Source organism: Miniopterus schreibersii, assembly GCF_964146895.1.
Source record: "Miniopterus schreibersii genome assembly, chromosome: 7".
NCBI lineage: Eukaryota > Metazoa > Chordata > Mammalia > Chiroptera > Miniopteridae > Miniopterus > Miniopterus schreibersii.
Window position 1 is genome coordinate 30,381,923 of NC_138108.1, and position 21,404 is coordinate 30,403,326.

Sequence of the window (21,404 nt, forward strand, 5' to 3'; positions counted from 1 at the left end):
AACTATTAATAAAAATTCAGAATATATACTCACTTCATCAACATAAAATTAAAACAATAATTTAAAATAAAATAGGTTGTCCAGCTGGTGTGGCTCAGTGGTTGAGCACTGACCTATGATCCACATCAAGGATCGATCGAGTTCTAGTTAGGGCATTTGCCTGGATTTCGGGATCGATCCCCAGCAGGGGGCATGCAGGGAGACAGCTGATCAGTGAGTTTCTCTCATCACTGATGTTTCTATCTCTCTCCCTCTCCTTTCATCTCTCCGAAATCAATAGAGACATTTAAAATACAAAATAAAATAAAATAATAAAATAAAATAAAATAGGTTTTTTCCAGTGATAAAGATAAGCTTCAATCACAACATAAAAATTTAGTTCTAATTTCCATTATTAACCTATAGATGTAGAAATAATGGACACTCCAGAGGTAAGTATTTACTTGAGCAAATTTTGATAAATTGTTTTCTGATAGCTTCACAATGCTAAGCTAAAAAATATTAAGTTTTGCCATTCATTTAATAATTAATATATTTCAAATAGCAATTCAATTTGTACATGATAGTTGCAAGAAATATATACTGAAGGATACATTTCTCAGCAGAAAAAAGTTAAGACAATTCCTGATCTTAAATCACTATATCTGTATCAAATCAAATTTACATCCTTATTTTTTAAGAAATTATACATAAGAAAATGAGGACTGCCAAACAAATTTAAATTATTAACCTTCTACTAACTAACTATTTAAAATTATCAGCACTTTTAAAAGGCGGCTTTATAATTAACAAAACTGTACAGTCAGTAAAAGCAGGGATTTTTTTTTTCTTCTATCAGAAAGTGCTGGTAAAGCTATGGTAATAGCCTTAACTGGCGAATTACTGTGGCCAACAGAAGCAATTTTAAAACTCAGAAGAGTGTCTAATTGCATAATGATGAACATTCCAAATAATAAATGTTTTTCTTGGGAGTTATTTCAATACAGATGGCATGAATCTAGAAAATTAGAAGTCATATAAAATGAACTCTGAGGAGGAAGTCCTTATGCATTTCAGAAAGTCACATCTTTGTCATGCTTTGTTAAGTCTTCTCATCTGCAAATTGGGAATAATAATAATTTTTCTCTCCTTTACTTAAGTGTTTATTATTAACAAGTTTAATATATGTCAATATTTTACAAAAGTAAAATTACCCTGAATTTTTAAAGAAAATCAAAACAATATACAAATGCAAAGACTACCACTCATTTCCCCCCCAAAGAGAAAAGACCAAAAAATTATGATCACACATAAAAACAGTTCTTAATACTCATATGGTTAAAAATGCATGAATAAATATGGCATTCATTTTCAACACAAACTTTCTACTTCTATTAGTTTTAAGGGTTATTAGCATTAAATACAATTAACTATCTAGATGGGTATAGGCAGTCTCCAAATTCAAATAGATTATGCTCCAAATGGTATGCCCAGAACTCACTTTCCCATTTTTTAAAAAAACTGTCATACATAATAGGTGTTTCTCAGATCAAAGGCTAATATATTAACCAACAATGTATTTTAGTTAAAATATCAACACATAGACCTCAATCAAATTTTTATAAATTATTTCTCTGGAAAAATGAATTCCACTATAACATCTCCTTCCCACTTGCATGGAGGTCAAACAGTTTTATTTCTGGCAACACTAACTAGAAAACTTATTTTGAAAACAGAGAAAAAACTTCTCTGAGGCAATCACCTTTCCAGGTGACTTGAAAAGGTTAATATTCAGAGGTTTTAAATCACTTTATTCTAGGGCTGGAAAGAGCAATCCTTATGCCTATAGACTTAGACTGTTCTGTCTGCCTGTTTATATTTACCACAAAGCATTTGTGAGGTTGGGAACCGCCTATATTACAATCATTAATTTTTTAAAAGATTGGGTTAGTGTTTAATGGTAGTTGTTATATTTTACATAATCATGGATAGAAAATTTTATGATTATTTTCCTGGATTCATAATCAATGTACTTAAATTACTTTTAATTTCAGATTTAAACACAGCAACATGTTTATAGAACACAAAAAATTTTAAACAGTACTAAACAAGTGTGAAATACTGCTTTCACTTAAAATTCCAAAGCAATTCCTCATACTTATTATCAACAGATCTACCTGCCATCTCTCTGACTTCATTCTCATATATGCCAAAATGACTCCCTAGAAGGCACCATAATCAAAGAACTTTACACAGCTCATGAACACTAAAAATAAAATAATGCTTACTTCGAAGATCTCCTTCTCTCCACACAAAAAAACAGGTTCTGAAAACTCAAAATTCCTAACACTAATTCCAACAGGTCAGCTGAGTTAATAGAATCAAGAACCTTGCGGTGAAAAGATAATCCCAAACTGTCAGCAGTGCTTTACAGCATGCCAGGGAACTCTGAAGGACCTGTTAAATACTTATACCTTCATATAACTTAAAACTGCAGGAGATATCTAGAACAAATCATCCAATTCCCATAAGAAAATAAAAACAAAAACACATATACACATACAAATAAATTTTCAAGATCGATGTTGGAATTCTTTGGATCTATTTCAACCTAAGCCTATGGTGTGAAAAAAAACCCAATGTCTTACAGTAGTGTTTACAGTTTTATAGTAGTTTTTACTTTATTAGTAGTTTAAGATACCATTTACCTCTTTGGGATCCATTACAAACACGCTGTCCATTAAATTGTTAAGTAATCAGACTAGTAGGAACACATTAATGAAGATAAATAATAAATAGAAAAATATAGGAAAGTCAAAAATAAATATTCTCAATCAACCAAATCAAGGCATTAATCTCCAAAGTTATCATTAGTTTTTAAATATTTGAAGAAAGTGAAAATAGTCAAAAGCCTAAGTATTAATACATCTAAAGAGAAGAGAGAAGCAGACAATGAAGAACTGTAAATCTAAGGAACACAGGCTGTCTGAAGCCGCCTCATTTTATGTCATCTAAATCACCTTGTAAGAAAGAAACAGAGACCATGCTGAAAAAGCCTGTAAGACATTCAGATGAAATGGAGATCAATTTAAGCCACGACAGGACAAAGAGTATGCTCTATTTAAAGTGAATGCAATCTCCAGGTACTGTACATTGGAAACAACCACAGTTACATTTCTTTTGAGCAGTTTCAAAGAAAGTATACAATAGCCCCAATGTATTAGGGAACCTTAATGTGCACCAAGTGTTTCAAACAATTGATGTTCATAAATCCCCCCTTTTGTTTCAGTTACACGGGAAGCGCTGGCCTTAAAAGATGCAATTCTGTTTTAAAATAAAAATCACCATATAACAGTATAGCAATCACCATTAAATGTTTGGCAGAAATTTTTACTTTTTAAAAAGATCTTTGTCTAGCATGACACCATCTGATGTTGTTTGAAGAGTTAATCTTAACATATCCATACACTCTTTCAACCTGGGATCAGACGTTCGCAATCCTGTAGATTTGAGTGCCTGTTTTTAAAAAAATAAGAGCTTGTAAATATATATTGCAAATAATGTATATCCTTATTCCAACTACAAGTTTTTATTCCTGTACATAAAAACTTCTACCCAGGACCTGAATATGTATATGGCATTTTAGTGTCACTATTACCCACTTTCTTTCTGGACAAGTTTTTCATTCTTTCATTTTCTTTCACTGATTACCTTGAAATGAGCATAATGAAAATTTGAAAACATAATAAGAGAAACAGTTCCAGTTGGAATCTACATGTCAAATGACCTTTAAGACTACATTTCAATACTTCTATATTATTGATGTAGTACTACTGATTTTTAAAAAGTTTAAGATAGAAAAATATAAAAACTTACTGTAATAAATTTATGAACAGGTATTTTCTCTTGTCCTTCTGCAATTGTGTAGAACAGCAAATCTTCCAAGCTAGGTAACAGACCCTGTTTTATTTTACTAAAGAGAGAAAAAGAAGAAGAAATTAATCCTCATGTGAACATTCTAATGGATTTTAGCTACACCCACTATTAAATATTCGTTGAACCACACTACAGCTGAATTGATCTACTCATCAAGACTATTGTGATATTCAATGCTGATTTATCAAAATTAAACCTGAAAAATGAATAGTGATTCATTCTTGGATACAGATATTTTTTTATACCAGATTTTAAAATCTTATAACCATTTCTATAGTTGTGCTAATACCTAGCCATCTGTTATAGTGGTACCTTCCTTCACAGCCTAATACAATCACCCAATATTAATTATACAGCTCAGCAAATGTTCAGGTAAGAGTCAAAACTTTCTTCTTCTTCTTCTAATTATGACCACATTTACATATTATTCAAATATTTAACCTGACAAAATCTAAGGGAGACAGCAATTAAGTACTGGACAGTAAAGATTAGTACACAAGTTCTTGAATCCTGGCTATAATACTTAAACTGAGTCACCTTCTGTAAATTAACCTTTCTGTGATTCAGTTTCCTCATCTGAAAAATGGAAATAATAGTGCCCATCTCACAGGGTTATTTTGAGGATCAGCTGACTCATTCATTCAATACTTCTAGAACACTGCCTGGCAGAGAGTAAGTACTCAACTGATGGTAGCTACAGTTACTATTTCTAAAGTGTTCTAGGCTTACATATACAGATCAAATGCAACAAATCAGAAAGACTGTTAGAATAAAAATTTTACCATAGAAATACATTAAAATCTTAATTAACCAATTAACAAGTATAATTAGTAACTATGATTAACCAAACTTTTAAACAAGAATTTTTTCCTAACCATTGAAAAGCTTTCAAGTAAACAAACTATGATGAACCTATTGTCTTTTTTGGGGGGCCCTGAAACTAAAATGAACACATTTCAGTATTCTGTCCACCAATACTGTCATAAGCATTACTGTGATATTATAAGGACTACAGACCTAAGGCAGATTAATCCACTCCCCATCCAATACTATTTAATAAAATGGGGGAGAAATATATACATTTGTATACATACATATATGTAATTATAAAATATTCTGGAAAGGACTTTACCTATATTTCAAAAAAGCAAGAGAGGAAATTACAGAGAAAGGAAAAAGGGAATACTTGTTTTTTTAAATTCAGACCTTAATATTAAGTCAATTCTCGACTAGCCATTGGTATAATGGCAACTTTCAAAGGAAAATCCTTAATTATTTTTTTTATAAAATAAACTGTCACACAGTATAAGTCTGTTTAAAATTGCTTTTTGGCTTTTTTTATTGTTAAATAGAACTTTTTGCCCTGACTGGTGCAGCTCAGTTGGTTGAGCATTGCACCATGCATGGAGACGCCCTGGGTTGTGGGCTCAATCCCCAGTAAGGGGGCATGCAGGAGGCAGCTGATTGATGCTTCTCTCTCTCTTTTCCTCTCTCTAAAATCAATAAAAACATATTTGAAAAAAGAAAAAGCTTTCCTAGGTGTCCAAACCTGTCCTGGATACTTTAATAAGACTGACCACATGTATCTAGTTATTACTTAATATAATTACTTTCCTATTAGTAATGATCCTTATACTTCTATCTTAAAAGACAAAGGAATATAGAGTTCACAGAGCATATATATCTATACATGCAAATATAAAATTTCTCTTAAAATATTAAAGTTGATATTAATATAATTTATATTTGTGTTCAAAGATGTTACAACTTTTAGTTTTTAAATCCAGCTTTAAAATACATGAATTTCACCCTGGCCGGTTTGGCTCAGTGGTTAGTGTGTCAGCCCATGAACAGAAAGGTTATGGATTCAATTCCCTGTCAAGGGCATATACCTTGGTTGCAGGTTCCCTGTCCCCAGTCAGGGCACGTGTGGGAGGCAACCAATCAATGTGTTGATGTTTCTCTCTCTTTCTCTCTCTCTCCCCCCTCCTCCCTCCCCTTCTCTCTAAAAATTAATGGAAAATATCCTCAGGTGAGGATTTAAAATTTTTTTAAATATATATATATGAAATTTCATGCCAATGTTTTTTAAAAAACTAGCACATATCATAACTTAATGGAATATCCTGGCTATATAATTATTCCCTGAAACAACTTTGGCTCTTAGAAAACTTTTAAAAATGTATTTGCAATATTTTAAAACTAAGAGCTAAAATTTTCCAATAACTTGTTATAAACTCCTAGAGCTTGCATTCTAATGTAATGCCCCCAACAACCTTATGTCAGAAGGTACTATTATTACTCAAATTATAGTATGGCTCCTGGTACACAGAGAAGTTCAATAAATTTATTATTTGTTGATAAGATGAATGACTCTATCCCCATTTCACAGAAGAGGAAAGAGGCTCAAACAACTGAAACTTCCTAAAATTGTATAGTGGCATAGATGGATTTTTCTTAATCCAGAGTCCAAGCCATTTACCACTACAGTATACTGGCTATCAAACTTACTAGCTAGTTATTAGTTATTATTATTGTTATAAGGTACAATTTTCTTGGTCTTACCCTGATCTAAAACCACTAAAGAGTTCAATAATACTAATGACTTAATATTTAAAGAAAAATTGAGCCAGCTGTCAAAAAAATCAGTGAAAAATAACATCAATTATTTGCAGAAAATGGTTTGTCAAATAAACTTCAGATAGTGGTAGTTTATCACTTTAAAAAACTGCAGAATAAGCACTCAATGTATTTATCACACCAGTAAATGGTATTTGCTTTGCCTAAAAGCTATGTAAATAACAAAATACATATACACTTCTTCAGCTTATGGTAAAGTGTGAAAAAAATTAAAGTGACCATGTTATTGCCACAGCTAGCGAAAAAAGGTAAATATTTACTTGCTTTTGGACAAGAAACTAATTTTTATCCACAGGAGAGAGATTTAAATCATCTCTAAAAATATTCTCACAAAATAAATGGTCAAAATTAATAAAAACAAAGTACTGTGCCTATCTAGGCATTAAAAAGCTCAGACTCTGATCTGAGAATGAGTTAGCTTCAACAATCTGGTGAACAAACAAATGTATAGATTTACCTCCAAACTTTCAAACAGGTAGAAATTACTCCAAAGATCCTTCTTGTCCCTTTTTTCTCCCCAAACTGAATATGGCTTTGTGGCAACACTTCACAATAACGTATTTTACTATTAAAATTCAAAAGCTAAAAACAAAGGTTTCAGTAACTATACAGTAACTAGAAAATCCTTGAGAAGTATTTAAGTTTTAATGACCAAAAAATAAAAATAATAGATTATAGCGGGCTTTCAAACCATAAAATCAATAATTATTAATAAACCTGAGTGATCTCTCCAGATACCTTAGGGAAAAACATAAAAGTTAAAAAAAAAAAATTCCCACATATTTAACTACCATCCATAAGACGTACAAGTCAGTCGATGCTTATAACTTAAAAGGGAAACAGAACCCTTATATGAGGAATTACAATAAACTATGGAATCCAATCACTGGAAAGTACTTCACTCTGGACTAATAAGGTCAAGCTTTTTTAGAAGAGGTGGAATTTGAACTAGACTTGAAAGATGGGTAGGAGCTGGAAACAGGCAACAAATGGGGATTTCAGGCAACAGAAATAGAACCACCAAAGCGATGAAGGTAAGCATTCACTGGGTGTTTATAAAAAACAGTAAACAACTAGAGCATATATGAATTAAGGTGCCTGTTTCTACCTATGAGCCATTAAAATATCTAATTTTCAGAGTTAGAAGAAATCTATGTAAGTTAACCAATAAATAAGGAACTACTCCCCCAAATGATCTTTATTTTAAAAAAATTTACTGACTGAATTGAGAGAGAAAAAGAGGAAGGGAGGGAAGGAGAAGGGGGAGAGAAAGAGAGAGAAACATTGATTTGTTGCTCAGAGTTGTGCATTCACTGGTTGCTTCTTGTATGTGCCCTGACGAGAGATCAACCAGGAACCTCGGCATATTGGGATGATGGTCTAACCAACTCAGCAATCCAGCAAGGGCCAAAAAAATGACCTTTAAAAATAAATATTTTTTGTTTTTAAATTAGCTTTTCATTTTTTAATTTAGAGTGATCTCAATTCCTGGCCAGAGTGGCTCAGTGGCTAGAGCGTTATCCCGGGCACTGAAGGCTCATGGGTTCAATTTCCTGTCAGGGCACATACTCAGGCTGTGGTTCAATCCCTTGGGGCACCATGAGGCACCAATTGACATGTCTCTCACATCGTTGTTCTCTCTCTCTCTCTCTCTCCCCCACCCCCTTCCACTCTCTCTGAAAGCAATGGAAAAAATATCCTAAGGTTAGGATTAAAAACAAAACAAAACCAACCATACACACACACAAAATAAAGTGATCTCACTGATAGTTGAGTGTTCATCAACACCAGCAAATAGCAGATTAAACCTGCGAAGCTGGAAGGTGAATTGAAGGTAGCTGACGATATATAAGTCTGACAAAGTGACAAATTCTAGTTATCCTCCAAGTCACTTTGCCCCAAGGCTAACTGTTGGTGGAATATAAAAACAAGATCTCATATCTTTTGTTTCCTGGTCAAGGGCACACACCTGGGTTGCAGGTTCAGTTTCTAGCCCAGTTGGAGCACATGTGGGAGGCAACCAATCGATGTTTCTCTCTCTCTCTTCTCCTCCCTCCCTCCTTCCTGCTCTCACTGGAAAGCAATGGAAAAAATATCCTCAGGTGAGGATTAACAACAACAAAAATATACACACACACACATATATATATATATATATATATATATATATATATATATATATATATTTTTACTGTTTAAGAAAAGGCCTTTCGCCCTGGTGGGGTTGCTCAGTTGGTTGGAGCATCGTCCCATACACCAAAAAAGGTTGTGGGTTCGATTTCTGATCAGGGCATATACCTAGGTTGCGAGTTTGATCCTGGGTGAGGGCAAGTATGGGAAGCAATCGATGAATGTTTCTCTTTGCCTCCCCTTCCTCTCTCTCTAAAAACATCTCCTCCGGTAAGGATTAAAAAGAAAAAAAATTAAAAATATAAATAATTGATTTTTTTAAAAAAAGGACTTCAGAAACTCTGTACTCTTTTAATAACTGCCACCAAGAATTTAAGGAAGTACCTATGTCTCTCAAAGTATCCTCATCAATATGACAATTTTAAAATCTTCTTTGGCCTGTACCAGAAATTAGTATGCAAAAAATATATACATTACTAAATCCTGAAAGCTATCAATTGTTTGCTCATTATGCAATATCAATAGTTCTGTTTTAAAATTAGTGCTTTCGCCCGGCCGGGCGTGGCTCAGCAGTTAAGCGTCAACCTAGGATCCAGGCGATCAGGGTTCGATTCCCAGTCAGGGCACATGCCCAGGTTGTGGGCTTGATCCCCAGCAGGAGGCGTGCAGGAGGCAGCCAATCAATTACTCTCTCTCTCATCATTGATGTTTCTCTCTCTCTCTCTCCCTCTTTCTGAAATCCAATACAAATATATGTAGTTTTAAAAAATTGTACTAACCGTCTCTCTGACAGCCCTTTACCTCACTTAGAGATATTATTAGTAACTATTTTTATAATATGGAAGTTCAGCCCTAGCCTGTTTGGCTCAGTGGTTAGAGCATCAGCCTGCGGACTGAAGGGTCCTGGGTTCAATTCTGACCAAGGGCATGTACCACAGTTGCTCAATCCCTGGCCTTGGTTGGGGCACAGGTGAAAGGCAACCAATCGATGTGTCTCTTTCACATCAGTGTTTCTCTCACCCTTCCACTCTCTCTGAAAAGCAATGAAAAAAATATCCATGGGTGAGGATTAAAAAAATAAATAAATATGTAAGTTCACTAGGCCTTCTTAAGCCTTCCTCTTAATAGCAAATGACTTAAAAGGTGAAAAGGCACAGACAGGCGAAACTCCTTGGTTTACATAGGATTTAAAGATTGAGCTCCTTAAAGAATGCAAACCCTATAACTAGACTTTCAGTTTCTACAGATATAATTTTACTTTACCTCAATACAAGAAGGAAGTAGTAGAGCTTTTTACTGATTTCAAATAATTCTTTAAAACTCAAACCCACAAAAATCTTCAACAAATTTCTCTTCAAGGTGACATTTATCTTTTCCAGACTAAAATAATGCCCTACTCCCCCATTACTTTTCTCTACATACGACCTTACAAAAAAAGATAAAATTCTATCTGGTAGTCATATGCTAAATTACTTGATTCTGAGGGAGACAGACTTCTTTGTAAAACAGTAAAGCCTGGAAACAAGAAGCTAAAACTCAAGGAGACTAAATTTCAGGATCTAATTCATGCTCTTTCAGTGACCTTCACCTAAATATTCATTAGTAACATGTGGTTTGTTAATTACAGATTGTATACAGATATATCAATGGCTAAATAGGTGTGGTTTAATGTAAACAGCCAGCAAAGTGTTACATGTTATGATGCCATTAAAACAAAACTACAACTTACTGATAACCAATAAAAATTTTTAATATTGAGGAAGTCACAAATAAAGTGACTGAGGGGTTCATTGAAAAATTAACTATTTTATCTCAAAATTAACTATACTTTCAATTTTGATTTTAGCTTGAGTTGAAAATATGTTCACTTTTACAAATTAAAAGCAAATGATTAAAGGATCATAACAATTTGTCATCTATGTCAACAGAGATTGTTTTTTGATTCCAAAATATATTATATGTATTTGCCAAATACCATCTCAACTTTATTATCAGTACTGTTCTATGGACCTAACTCAATGTTTGCCGAAACGGGCAAGTATTTAATCTTACTTTGAAATTCAATTCTCCACAGAATGTAATGATTCTTTGGCTCTTGCTTTCCATAAGAATATGAACTTCCAAAACAAAGTCACAGTATCTGAAGCTAGCTGAAATCACTTTTGCTTGCACTTTTACTTTTAATATAGTGTATTTAATTATTCTATTTTAATTTAAAAAATATTTTTGACATGCCATGACTTTGTATAGATGAGCAAACATACAATTATTGCACATGGGTACACAGTTTTTAACAGATACCACCAAACTGCCCTCCAAAATAGCTGAAGTAATTTATACTTCCACCGGCAATTTTAGAGTTTCCATTTCCCACATCCTTTGCATCACTTGATTTCACTTAACACCTGCCAATCCGATAAGGTAAAAATGATCTCAGTTATTTTAATGGAACACTTTCAATGTTGTACCCTGTATGAATTACCTATTTTCTAAAGGGCATACATGTATTGATATTTTCCCAGCCTGGTCCTTCTGTTATATCTCTCTTTTCCTTTCTAACTAAATAATAAATGCTCACACAAAAAGCAACTTAAAATGCCCCCTCATTCCCACTTGCCAATCCTTCTCAGGGACACTAGAATATACACTTCTAGGCTTTACAGAAATGAAGCATGGCATGCTTGACAGAGAAGAGACACTGTGATAAAAATGACCATGTTGGACAAGCACTGGTATAAAGGTTAATCAAGAATCTTCAATGCCATAGCATGGTATGTGACTTATATAATACTCATTCCTGTCCATATTGTTTTCTAAAAGGACAGTGAAAATTTTAAATTAAAAGCCTATAATCTCAAAACAGTATGCAAAATAGGTTGAAATGAGACAAAAGGATGGAGTACAGATTTTAAATTTGAAATAATCAGATATGTGGAGGTAAATGTGAGAACAGGACTTGGAGGAGAGATGATATTAACTACACAAAGATGAGTCAAAGCTGAGAGAAGGGATATGCTTTTGAGAAGGCAGACAAATGGAAAGGAAGCAAAGGCCTCAGCCTCAGGGTTTACCCAGTGAGCAAACCCAAAGAGTCAGGAAAGCAGAGAGAACAACTTAAAAAATGAGAGAGCCAACCAAAGTGGATTTCAAAATGATAGAATGACAGAAACAAAATTAAAACAGAGCAAAGATCATTACATTTTTCCTTAAGATATTTAAGACAGTAGTAAGATCTTAACCCATGAAGTTGGTTGAAGGAGATGGCATATCCTAGCATGACACTGATTCAGAGTTTGACTATGGATAAGTAAGTAATTTGTTTATATCCCATCACCTCCCAGAATATAATATGGTTTATAAAATATAAAGTTAGACCAAGGAAAAGAGGAAAAGCAAATACTCAGCCATGTGGACTAATAAAACTGCTATGGTTAAGTATTAAATTCATTCTGAGCTTAGTGGTAAGCAGGGCAATAAGGTAAACAGTGCAAATCAGTTTCTTATAAGAAGTACAACTATATCTCAACAGAAATTTTTCCTAGAAACTGAAAAACAAAACAAAGTTTCTCATGTGTGAGCCTAAAATTCAAAGGCCAATGTCCTTGTCAGGTTTTACAATAAACAAATTTTATTCTTATTTATTTAATAGACAGTTATGCTGTATTTAACACATGCCAAATACTGTTCTAAGTAAGTCCTCTACAAAAAGTTAACTCATTTTTCACCTGGTTATTTCTTTTAATAATCCTCTATAAAACCTGGCAGTGTCCGGAGTGCATGCTGGCATTCCAGGTGGCTTGATGATTGAAAGATGACCTATACTTTGGAAGCTGAGCATTAGAAAAAACAACAGGATCAAATGGAAGCTTCCCTCCCAGAATAAGAGAAATGTTTATTACACAAAGGCAAAATGGGAAGATGTCAAAGACTGAAACCTACATTTGGAAACTAGATCATTCAGAAAACAGGATCATCTTTCACCAGATTAAAAAAATTTTCCATCTTAAGGCCAGTGTTCTTCACTTTATATGTAAACTGGAGACAGCTAGGGTTCACTCTTGAAGTTCTTGATTGGAAAACCCTCAGGATTATCATATATAGGCATACTTCATTTTATTGTGTTTAGCTTTATTGTACTTTATAGGTGTTGCGTTTTGCGTTGTTTTTTTTTTTTTACAAACTGAAGGCAAGACCCTCCACCAGCAAAAATATTACAACTTGCTTGTTATTGCGATACTCACTTTATTACAGTGGTGTGGAAGTGAACCCACAATATCTGCAAGATGTATACCTGTAGTCCTTGAATCAGTCTAGCTATTACTACAAACTTTGGTGGCAAAAAATAAACTCCTTTGAACTAACGTAAACAAGACTATCTTACTGACCACTCAAACTCCTGGGCATCTGAGCAAATATTCTTGAAGGATTGCTTGGCCTAGACTGATTTTCTTTGGGGGCTGGAGAGACTGATAGAACATTTTTTATGTAGGGGTTGTCAATAAGTATTAGCCAAAAGAGTGTTTCAAAGTTATTGCTAAGAGATGATTTCTTATGTAGAAGGCAATGAAGGTATAAGCTTCTGGAAAACATGTAAATCACAAAAGGGGCTCAACTTCCTGACAAGGGAAAAAAAGAGGGACACTAAAGCCACTGAAGAGACACATATTGGAAGACATTTTCAATAAAAAGCAGTTCCTATCCTAAAGCCTTAAAGGACAACTTTTAAATGCCAGTAATTGCATTTTCCAATTCTGTGACTTTGCGCACAGGTATTTAACTAGTTACATGTCTGGTAAACTAGATGATAAAAGTGAGTACTAGATGAAATTAAGCATTTACATTCTAGTCCCTAAAAAACATTAGAGTTAGAAATTTAACAGAAGTCTAGCTTTGTAGATCTTGAAGGGATCTGAGTCATCTAACTGAAGATGTTAAATGATGTGCCCATGGTCCTAGGACTGCTCTGTAGCACACATAATCATTACCACAAATTTTGCCCATCAAGTGATTTTTAAAAAAAATAACATTTTTTCCGTCTGGGAAAACAACATTAGCTTGGAATGTTTTAGGAAAGCGCCAACTTCAATTACAGGAAACATTAAGCTGTCCTGAAACTGAAAGTATTAAGAATCACACTTCCAATTTGACTTAAGGTACTACGGGGCTGGAGATAGAAACCTAAGTAAAAGGGAGGCAAAAGAGGTCATATGTCAGTGCAATATCATAAAAATAGTAGGCTATAAAGAAAGCAGACAGGTAAATTTGTAACCACACTGGGAAAACAAGGTTTGCGTCCATTTATATTACACAAGACAAAATATCCAGGAACCTGCTTCACATACTGTGTAAGGAAAACCAGTTTCAAGGCTAAACTGTGCAGTATAGATGAGTTAACACCTACTGTTTAAGTTAACTCGAGTTTTTCAGTTAGTATTTTACCCGTCACATTTCATCTTCGGAATTTTGACTTTTATTTTCTAACACGCGCCCATCTCACGGAGTACATCCGACAGGCCAAAGCCGGTGGTTCCCAGTGCAAACAGGTGGTCTGTACTGCGTGCCCCATCTTCTCTGCCACGTGACCCTTTTCCTCCTAATCTCATTTCCGAAACAATATTTCCGGTGCCCCAGATGGCTCTACACTACAGAGACCTGACGGAGCCACTCTGGAAATATTAAGAATACTCTGCCACACTAGGCTTCCAAAGGGATGGTGTGAGAGATCGAAGGAGGGCAGACGGAGAGGAAACTGGAGCCTGGAAAAGCGACGAGTCAGGAAGGCATAGGCTTTCCTCAACGCCCGACTCCTAAATGTCACTCGGTGGAGATGTTCGTGTGGCATCACCCACGAAGGGCTGGGCGGGAGCCCAGGTGCCGCGGCCCGGGGCCAGGGCGCGGAGCACGCAGCGTGGGCCAGACAGCCGCAGCTCCAGGGCGGGGGGTGGACCAGACCGGCCCCTGGCGGCTCCACCCCGGCAGCCCGCGCCCGGGGCCGGGGAGGGAGGCGAGGGCCCGGCGGAGGGGCGCGGGCCGCGAAGGCACGGGCGCGGCCGGGCCTAAGCATGATCACATGGCGCAGGCTGCGCAGGCCGCCCGGCATCTCTTTCTTTCTCTTTCTAGAACCTCCTCTCCCGTCCCGCCCCACAGCAGGCCTCAAGGCCCCACGCAGAACGAGGCCTCCTCCGCCCCGCGCAGACACTCACTTTTCGCCCGAGGCCACCAGCTCCTTGCCCTCGCTGTTGCCGAGCGCGTCCGTCTCCCCCGGGCCGTCCTTGGGGCTGGGCGCCGGCGGGGCGGCGGGCGGCGACGCCCCAGGCTGCTGTTCCTGCTGCTGCTTCTGCTGCGCCGTGCCCCCCTTGCCCAGCTCCTGCAGGATCTCGGAGGGGGAGCTGGCCAGGCCCCGGGCGAGGGGCCCCGCGAGCCGGCCGCCCCCGCCCCACCACGGGTGGAGCCGCGAGGCGACCGCTGAGCCGGCGGCCTCCGGCCCCCCGCCCCAGGCGCGCCGGCACAGCGAGGCGAGGGGCTGCGCCCGCCTCAGAGCCGCGCCGGCGGCAGCCGACGGCCTCAGAAGGTCCCGCAGCATCGCCGAACCTCGAAGTCGCATCATGCCGCCCGCTCAGTCAGCGCCCGATCGATGAGGAAGGATGCTCGCGCCGTGGGCGGCCGCTCTCCTCCTGGGATCGGCCTCCCGTGGGACGGCGAGAGGACGAGTGAGGACGCGGCAGCGACGTGGGTGTGGGTGTGGCCGGGACTGCCTCCTCCGCCGCCGCCGCCGCCGCCGCCGCCGCCGCCGCTGCTCCCCTCACCCGCGAGGGCTCCGCAATGAGGCTGAAGCGCTGAGGAGGGCCCGAGACATTGCGCGCTCGCCCTGCAGGGGGCAGGAAGACGCCGGCGGCCAGCCCACTCCGCCTGTTCTTATTGGTTAAGGCTCTCGACCTTTCTTCTGATTGGGGGCCGGAGCAGTCAAATTCCCCTCAGCGTTTGTTGAACGGAGAGGCGGGCGGGGGACTGGCGGAGGGCGGGGAGAGGATCCAATTGACGTGTGCGGCGGGGGAGCCGCGGGGCCCGGGAGCCGGCGGCCGGGCCGGCTTCGGAGTGGCCCCTTCCCTCCCGCTCCGTCAGCCCCGAGGCTGCTCTGGTTGGGAGCCCGGGGCTCGGGAGTCTCGTCCCTCGCGGAGCGGATGGACTCTTGAACTCCGAGGCCTCAAACTGCTGAGGAGGTTGAATGGGCCGGAGGCGCCCCTTCAGCCGAGGGGCCGGCGGTCACCGGGCCTGCGGGAGCCCGGCCGGCCCAGACCCGCCGCCGGACCCTGGCTGTCGGGCGAGGGCATGTGGCGGCGCCCTGAGGGCCGCGGTCCCGCGAAGGCGGCCCCGGACGAGCCCCGTCCCCCTCCCGAATGTTACGTTTCCTTGAAACTTTCCCCGGTTGGCGACTACTCAGCTGTGAAGTGTTTTGGAAAAAGTGAGCAGAATCCCCTCAGCTATGCGACCGGGCCGCGTGGAAGGCCCGCTCCGAGGGGCGGAGAGGGCAAGTTCCAGAACGCGGCGCTCTCCTTTCTCGAAAGTCGCTTTGTAAACGTACAGTATCTCAAATAAATATTGTTTTGAACAGCAGTGATTCCCTCAACACTAGTTTGCTTGAGAGAAAAATACACTTTCCTGTTTTCAAAGCTGCTTCATCGCGTTAAAATGGAAGCATCCGAGTAGGGGTTCTCTCCGCCGTTCCGGCCGGTGTCGCTTTGCCCGTCTGTCCTTTTGGACTTGTGGGAAAAGGGCCAAGGATCTGACCATCTCTGAGGTTTTCTCCGAGCCTACAGATACATTCCACGCAACGATTAAAAAGAGTTACGAGAGGATTTCTTGGAACGGGTAGGTTTAAATGCATCGATCCACCAAAGTTAAGGGGACGATTTTCATGAAACGGGAAGGGTGTGTGTCAGGTGCGTCGCGAGCTAATCACCAGATTTAGTAATCTAATGAATCTTAAAATACTGCACGAGATTAGTAATTAGGAAGCCTGGCTGTACCTACAGGATACGCGACCTTTGGCACGTCACAGCCTTGCCATGTTTAAGTTCTTTCTGTTTGCTCTTTAACCGGAAGAACGTGGAAAAAGCCTGTTGTGTAAAGCACTGAATCACATTAAAAAAAAAAAAAATGTTAAGGCAATTGCAAATTATTTAGAGGACTTATTGCTACTTCATGTTCCCTGTCACTAAAATTTGACGGGAGTGAAAGTAATAATATATTCATGAAAAGGAACATCAGGTTTTGTAAGAAAGACAACAAGTACTGCCGTTCCTGTCTGACGTATCAGTGACGTAACCCTGAATAGTCTCCCATCTCTTAGATGTAAGTAGTTATCAATTTCAGTTGCCTCCTTTCTCTCAACCACATTAAGTTATTGACAAATCCAGTTACTATTTTTCTTCTGGTTTTTTTCTTAGTTTCTTTGATTTTTCTATGAAAGTTCTTTCCAACGATTAAAGGTTTAAATACTTTACTTAAATATAAAAAACAAACCTAGTAATAGATTACTTCCTAGAGTGTCTCCTTTCAGGGATGAGCTGGTAACAATGGACAGGCATTACTCCTAACATTTAGAAAAACTTAGTCCGCTGAAATGTAACCCCTTCTTTGAGAGGACCATTTGAAAAGTTATAGACAGCTACCATAAATAGAATAGAAATGTGACTCACTAATGCTTTCATTCGATTCTTTTTTTCATCTTATATCGTTTTTTAAATCTTTACTGATTGTTTTTAACCAAATACAACTTTGGAACTACGAATTGGAGTGAGTTACTATTTCCCTTAGGTTAATTATTCACCTAGGCAGTCATATCATCATATAAAACAAAATATATCCCTATAAAAACATTTTATACACATGTAATAGTCCACCAAAATAGCTACAAATAGCAAGTGGCTCTCCAGATTGACACATGGCTGGGCTGTCAGAGCTACTCTTAAGACTTCCTCTTTGCTACTAGGCTAAGGGCAGCTAACCTGCCATGGGTTGTGGTCTCAGCCATTGAAAAGGTAATCAGCCATCACAGGAGAACTTGGAATGCACACACTTTGTTTTTATTCCAACCAGAAGCACAGTTCTTGAACTTCTATGTTCTTTTGAAGATTAAGAAAAGGCTAATGTTTTAAGATCATAATACAACCTATATGTAAGCTCCAGATCTTGCCCTTCACAAAAACTAAAAGACTATTGGTTGACCTAGAGCTAAATAGAAAATAATTCTACTTTGACTAACAGCTTATAAGAGTTGCCTAAATTTTGGGGGTTTTTTTGTTTGAAATTCTCTTTGGAGAATAGAGTAAGGTTTGGGAAACCTGTAAACAAGCTTTTGCTACTACTTCCCTTTTTTCTGTTAATTTCCTGCTTTAACTGGCCAACTTCCTAGCCCCACCAATAAACCTTGCCAAACATGACTTATTTTTCCAAAGCTGAATTTACATTTGCCTTAAAATAAGTATTCTAAATACCTCATCTGTAAAATGGGGATAATACTGGTATCTTATCTCATAGGGTTCTTGTGAAGATTCAGTGAATTAATACATGTGAAGCACTTAGAACAATGGCAGTAGCACTCTGTGTCAGCTATAATAATAATTATTAATAGCAATAATGACTTATTAATAGCTATAATAATAATTACTCTCATTATTCTATGAGTGAATAAATTTTGTTGTGCGATGTGATTAGTTGTCTGGTCTATTATTGAAAAGCCAAACTAGGAATTGTTTTAAACATCTAATCATAAAATATCACTTAAAAAAGAAGCTAGCTTCCTAAAATGAGATTCTTTACTTCAGTTCTAGAAAACAAACCAAAAATTTCCAGTGTCTTGAAATAGCAAGAGACTGCTGCAAAAACAGTCAGATTAAGCAGAGCTGGGCTCAGTGCCCCAGGTACCAGCTACTGACAAATAACTTTTTAAAAGTACTAAAGAAAGAATAACTGCTAGTGAAAAACAACAACAACAAACTTGCCTGAATACACGTCATATACAATTAAATCTAAAAAAATCTTTCATTTGCTACCTATATAAAGTAAACCTCTTTTCCGTGCAACCTCACACAAAAATGGTGAAAGAAATTTTCATCAAATTTGAAGAAGCTATTTGAATGGTCTCATTTAAAATACTAACTACATGAAATTTTTTTTCTTAAATATATCTTCATTGATTTCTGAGAGAGAACAGGAGAGGGAGAGAGAGAGACAGAAACATCAATGATGAGAGAGTCACTGATCAAGCCCTCAACCTGGGCATGTGCCCCGACCAGGAATCGAACCCCGATCGCCTGGATCCTAGGTCGACGCTCAACCGCTGAGCCACGCCCGGCCGGGCTACATGAAATTTTTTTGAGGGTCCCCTCATAGGTGGAATGGGAGTGGGGTGGAAATCAGCTATTTTTCCTTCATTCAGAATGATATAGTAAAGATTTCAATTAGCTCAGTTTATAAGTTAATATTGTTTATACTTAGATCACAATTATATGCATAGACCCTCCATATGTTCATTGATTTTTCAAAGTGATTTTAATTCTAGGTGTGTGTTTTTTGTTAAATTCATAGAAAGCATTAAATTGAACTAACCCCCATCCCAGAGATAAAAAAGTCTTACTTGTATATCAACAAAACTTTAAAAACTTTTCGATTTTATAAATAATCCAAAAGTCAGTCAAAACCATACCTGTCTGAGAATGAAAACAACCTCTGTGATAGATTGTATTACTGTTCCCAAATATTTTTGTCTCTCTCAATGGCCAACTTTACCTCCCAACCTTGGTGAATGGCAGGCTTGGCCTTATGCCTTCATTTGTTCAATGAAATGAGAAAGAAAGTGATGTATACTACTGCTGAGCAGAAACTTCAAGAATAATTGCTTGGTTCTGTCATATTTTTCTTTTATAACAAGAACAGCATGTTCCACAAAGGGGATGCTCCTTCATCTAGGTCCCAGAATGTTTGAACAAATCTGAAGATGACTTTGACTAACCAATAACATGAAGAAAAATAAACCTTACTGTAAGTAATTTTAATATGGGGGTTATTACCATCAAATGACTTGACTTAGCTTGACCAATAATATATCATTCAACTTGAATGAAGACTTAGCAGTCACGAGACCAATAAGGATCACAAAGAGAATTTGAGAACTCTAGAAGATAGGCAGTAGACCTCCAGAGCAGTTGAAACTTAATACCACTGAGAGAACAGTCAGAATAGTCATTCTCTTTCAGGGTCCATTAAAACCAAAGTTTAGGTAGGAGATGTTTGATTGATATTTCAACATTCCATACATATTTGGACATTTAATTGGGGGAAGTTAGCAATTATTTGAAGAATGAACTCTAACTTTCCAATGTTATTTCAGCATCTGAAATTTCTCATATTTTTAAACCCTGAAAAAGAAAATTGAGCCTGGACTTTTGCCTATTTATGTTCATCCAAAGGTAAGATCATACTGCCAATTCAGAAACCAATTACTAAACTCCACTGAAATCATTATTATAAAGCTAAATTCAGACATTTGAAAAAAGCATCAGAGTCCACAGTAATGTATTCCAGGGTAAAAAGGAATCAATATTCATCCTCTGTATAGCATGGATTCCTCAAACTATATCTTTACTTTTCAAGCATCTGACATTTACAGTCAGTATCTGATTCCCTCTGTCCAGTTATAAGTCACAATATGGAACTCTACAACAGAAATATTAATTCATGATAGAGCTGCTTCTCACAGTGACAATGCCATGCGGTGTGTGTTCTAAGGCAGAATTTTATTTATATGCACTCCAGATAATAAAAAACAGTGTGATGTATAAAATATCTCTTTAGAAACAACATAAATGATCATCAGTAGGAGAATAGAATAAAATAATATGACACTTCCATACAGTGGGATAGCATAAGTTATTTAAAATTGATGATCCCCAGTATCACGTATTAAAGTGGATAAGTCTCAAAAACAATGTTGAGAAAAAAAAGTTACAGATTGATGTGTATATTATGATACCATGATTATAAAATTGTAAAACATGAAAAACAATATAGATTTATACAGATGTAGTTTAAAAGTTTCAAATATGCATAGGAATGATAAACATCAAATTTAGTGTAGTGATTATTATCTCTATTGAAGATATACATAGAGAGCTTCTACTGTATCTGTAATTGATTTTTTTTTTTTAAATCTGAAGCAAATATGGCACTTGGGTAGTTGATTACAGGTGTTTGTTATATGTTCTCTTTTTCTCTATGTTTGAAGAAGCTTTATTATGATGCTGAAAGCCATTATTTTTCTCTAATAATTGTAAGTGTAGAAAATATTACAAATCCAGTATTCAATTTTTAATGGTTCTTCTTAAACTTTATTTAATTTTGCCTAACCAATGCTGGGTGATAAAACTAGTAAGCAATAAAGCTACCCTGTAAATATATTTCAAGAATGTAACCAACAGACAATATCCTTGAACTGAAGACTTTACAAAAGGTAAGAATGACTGATATTTAAATGAACTTATACAAAAAAATTATTTGGTTCTTGGATATATTTACAAACATAAATATGAAAGTAATTCTTTCATTAATCAAATATGAATAAAAATATATCCTCTCTTCCTTTGAAGTTAAAAAAGCTATTTCTCTTTGTAATGCTACTGTTAGGGATAGGTATCAATTGCTAAATTTTATGGCTATAG

The 21,404-nt window shown here is 37.4% G+C and overlaps 2 protein-coding genes across 4 annotated transcripts in view; one reads left to right on the forward strand and one right to left on the reverse strand.

Annotated features, from left to right (window-relative positions):
- GLS (glutaminase) overlaps nt 1-15,679 on the reverse strand; it is a 71,484-nt gene extending 55,805 nt beyond the window's left edge. The window contains exons 1-3 of one of the 2 annotated variants that reach the window (XM_081141902.1): nt 14,889-15,679; nt 3,856-3,952; nt 3,374-3,495 (exon numbers count right to left, since the gene is read on the reverse strand). In XM_081141902.1, coding sequence (XP_080998028.1) covers nt 3,374-3,495; nt 3,856-3,952; nt 14,889-15,292 — 623 coding nt within the window. In that variant the 5' untranslated portion in view covers nt 15,293-15,679. The remainder of the gene's footprint in view (nt 1-3,373; nt 3,496-3,855; nt 3,953-14,888) is intronic. The other variant, XM_081141903.1, reaches the window with a different exon arrangement.
- Nucleotides 15,680-15,748: 69 nt separating this feature from the next.
- The window catches only part of LOC308559305 (serine protease 58-like), a 97,304-nt gene continuing 91,648 nt past the window's right edge, over nt 15,749-21,404 (forward strand). Inside the window, exons 1-3 of one of the 2 annotated variants that reach the window (XR_013999128.1) lie at nt 15,749-16,554; nt 19,619-19,728; nt 20,078-20,156. Coding sequence is in view for 1 of the 2 variants with exons in the window: in XM_081141905.1 (XP_080998031.1) it covers nt 19,707-19,728 (22 nt within the window). In the remaining variant the exon portion in view is untranslated. The remainder of the gene's footprint in view (nt 16,555-19,618; nt 19,729-20,077; nt 20,157-21,404) is intronic. The other variant, XM_081141905.1, reaches the window with a different exon arrangement.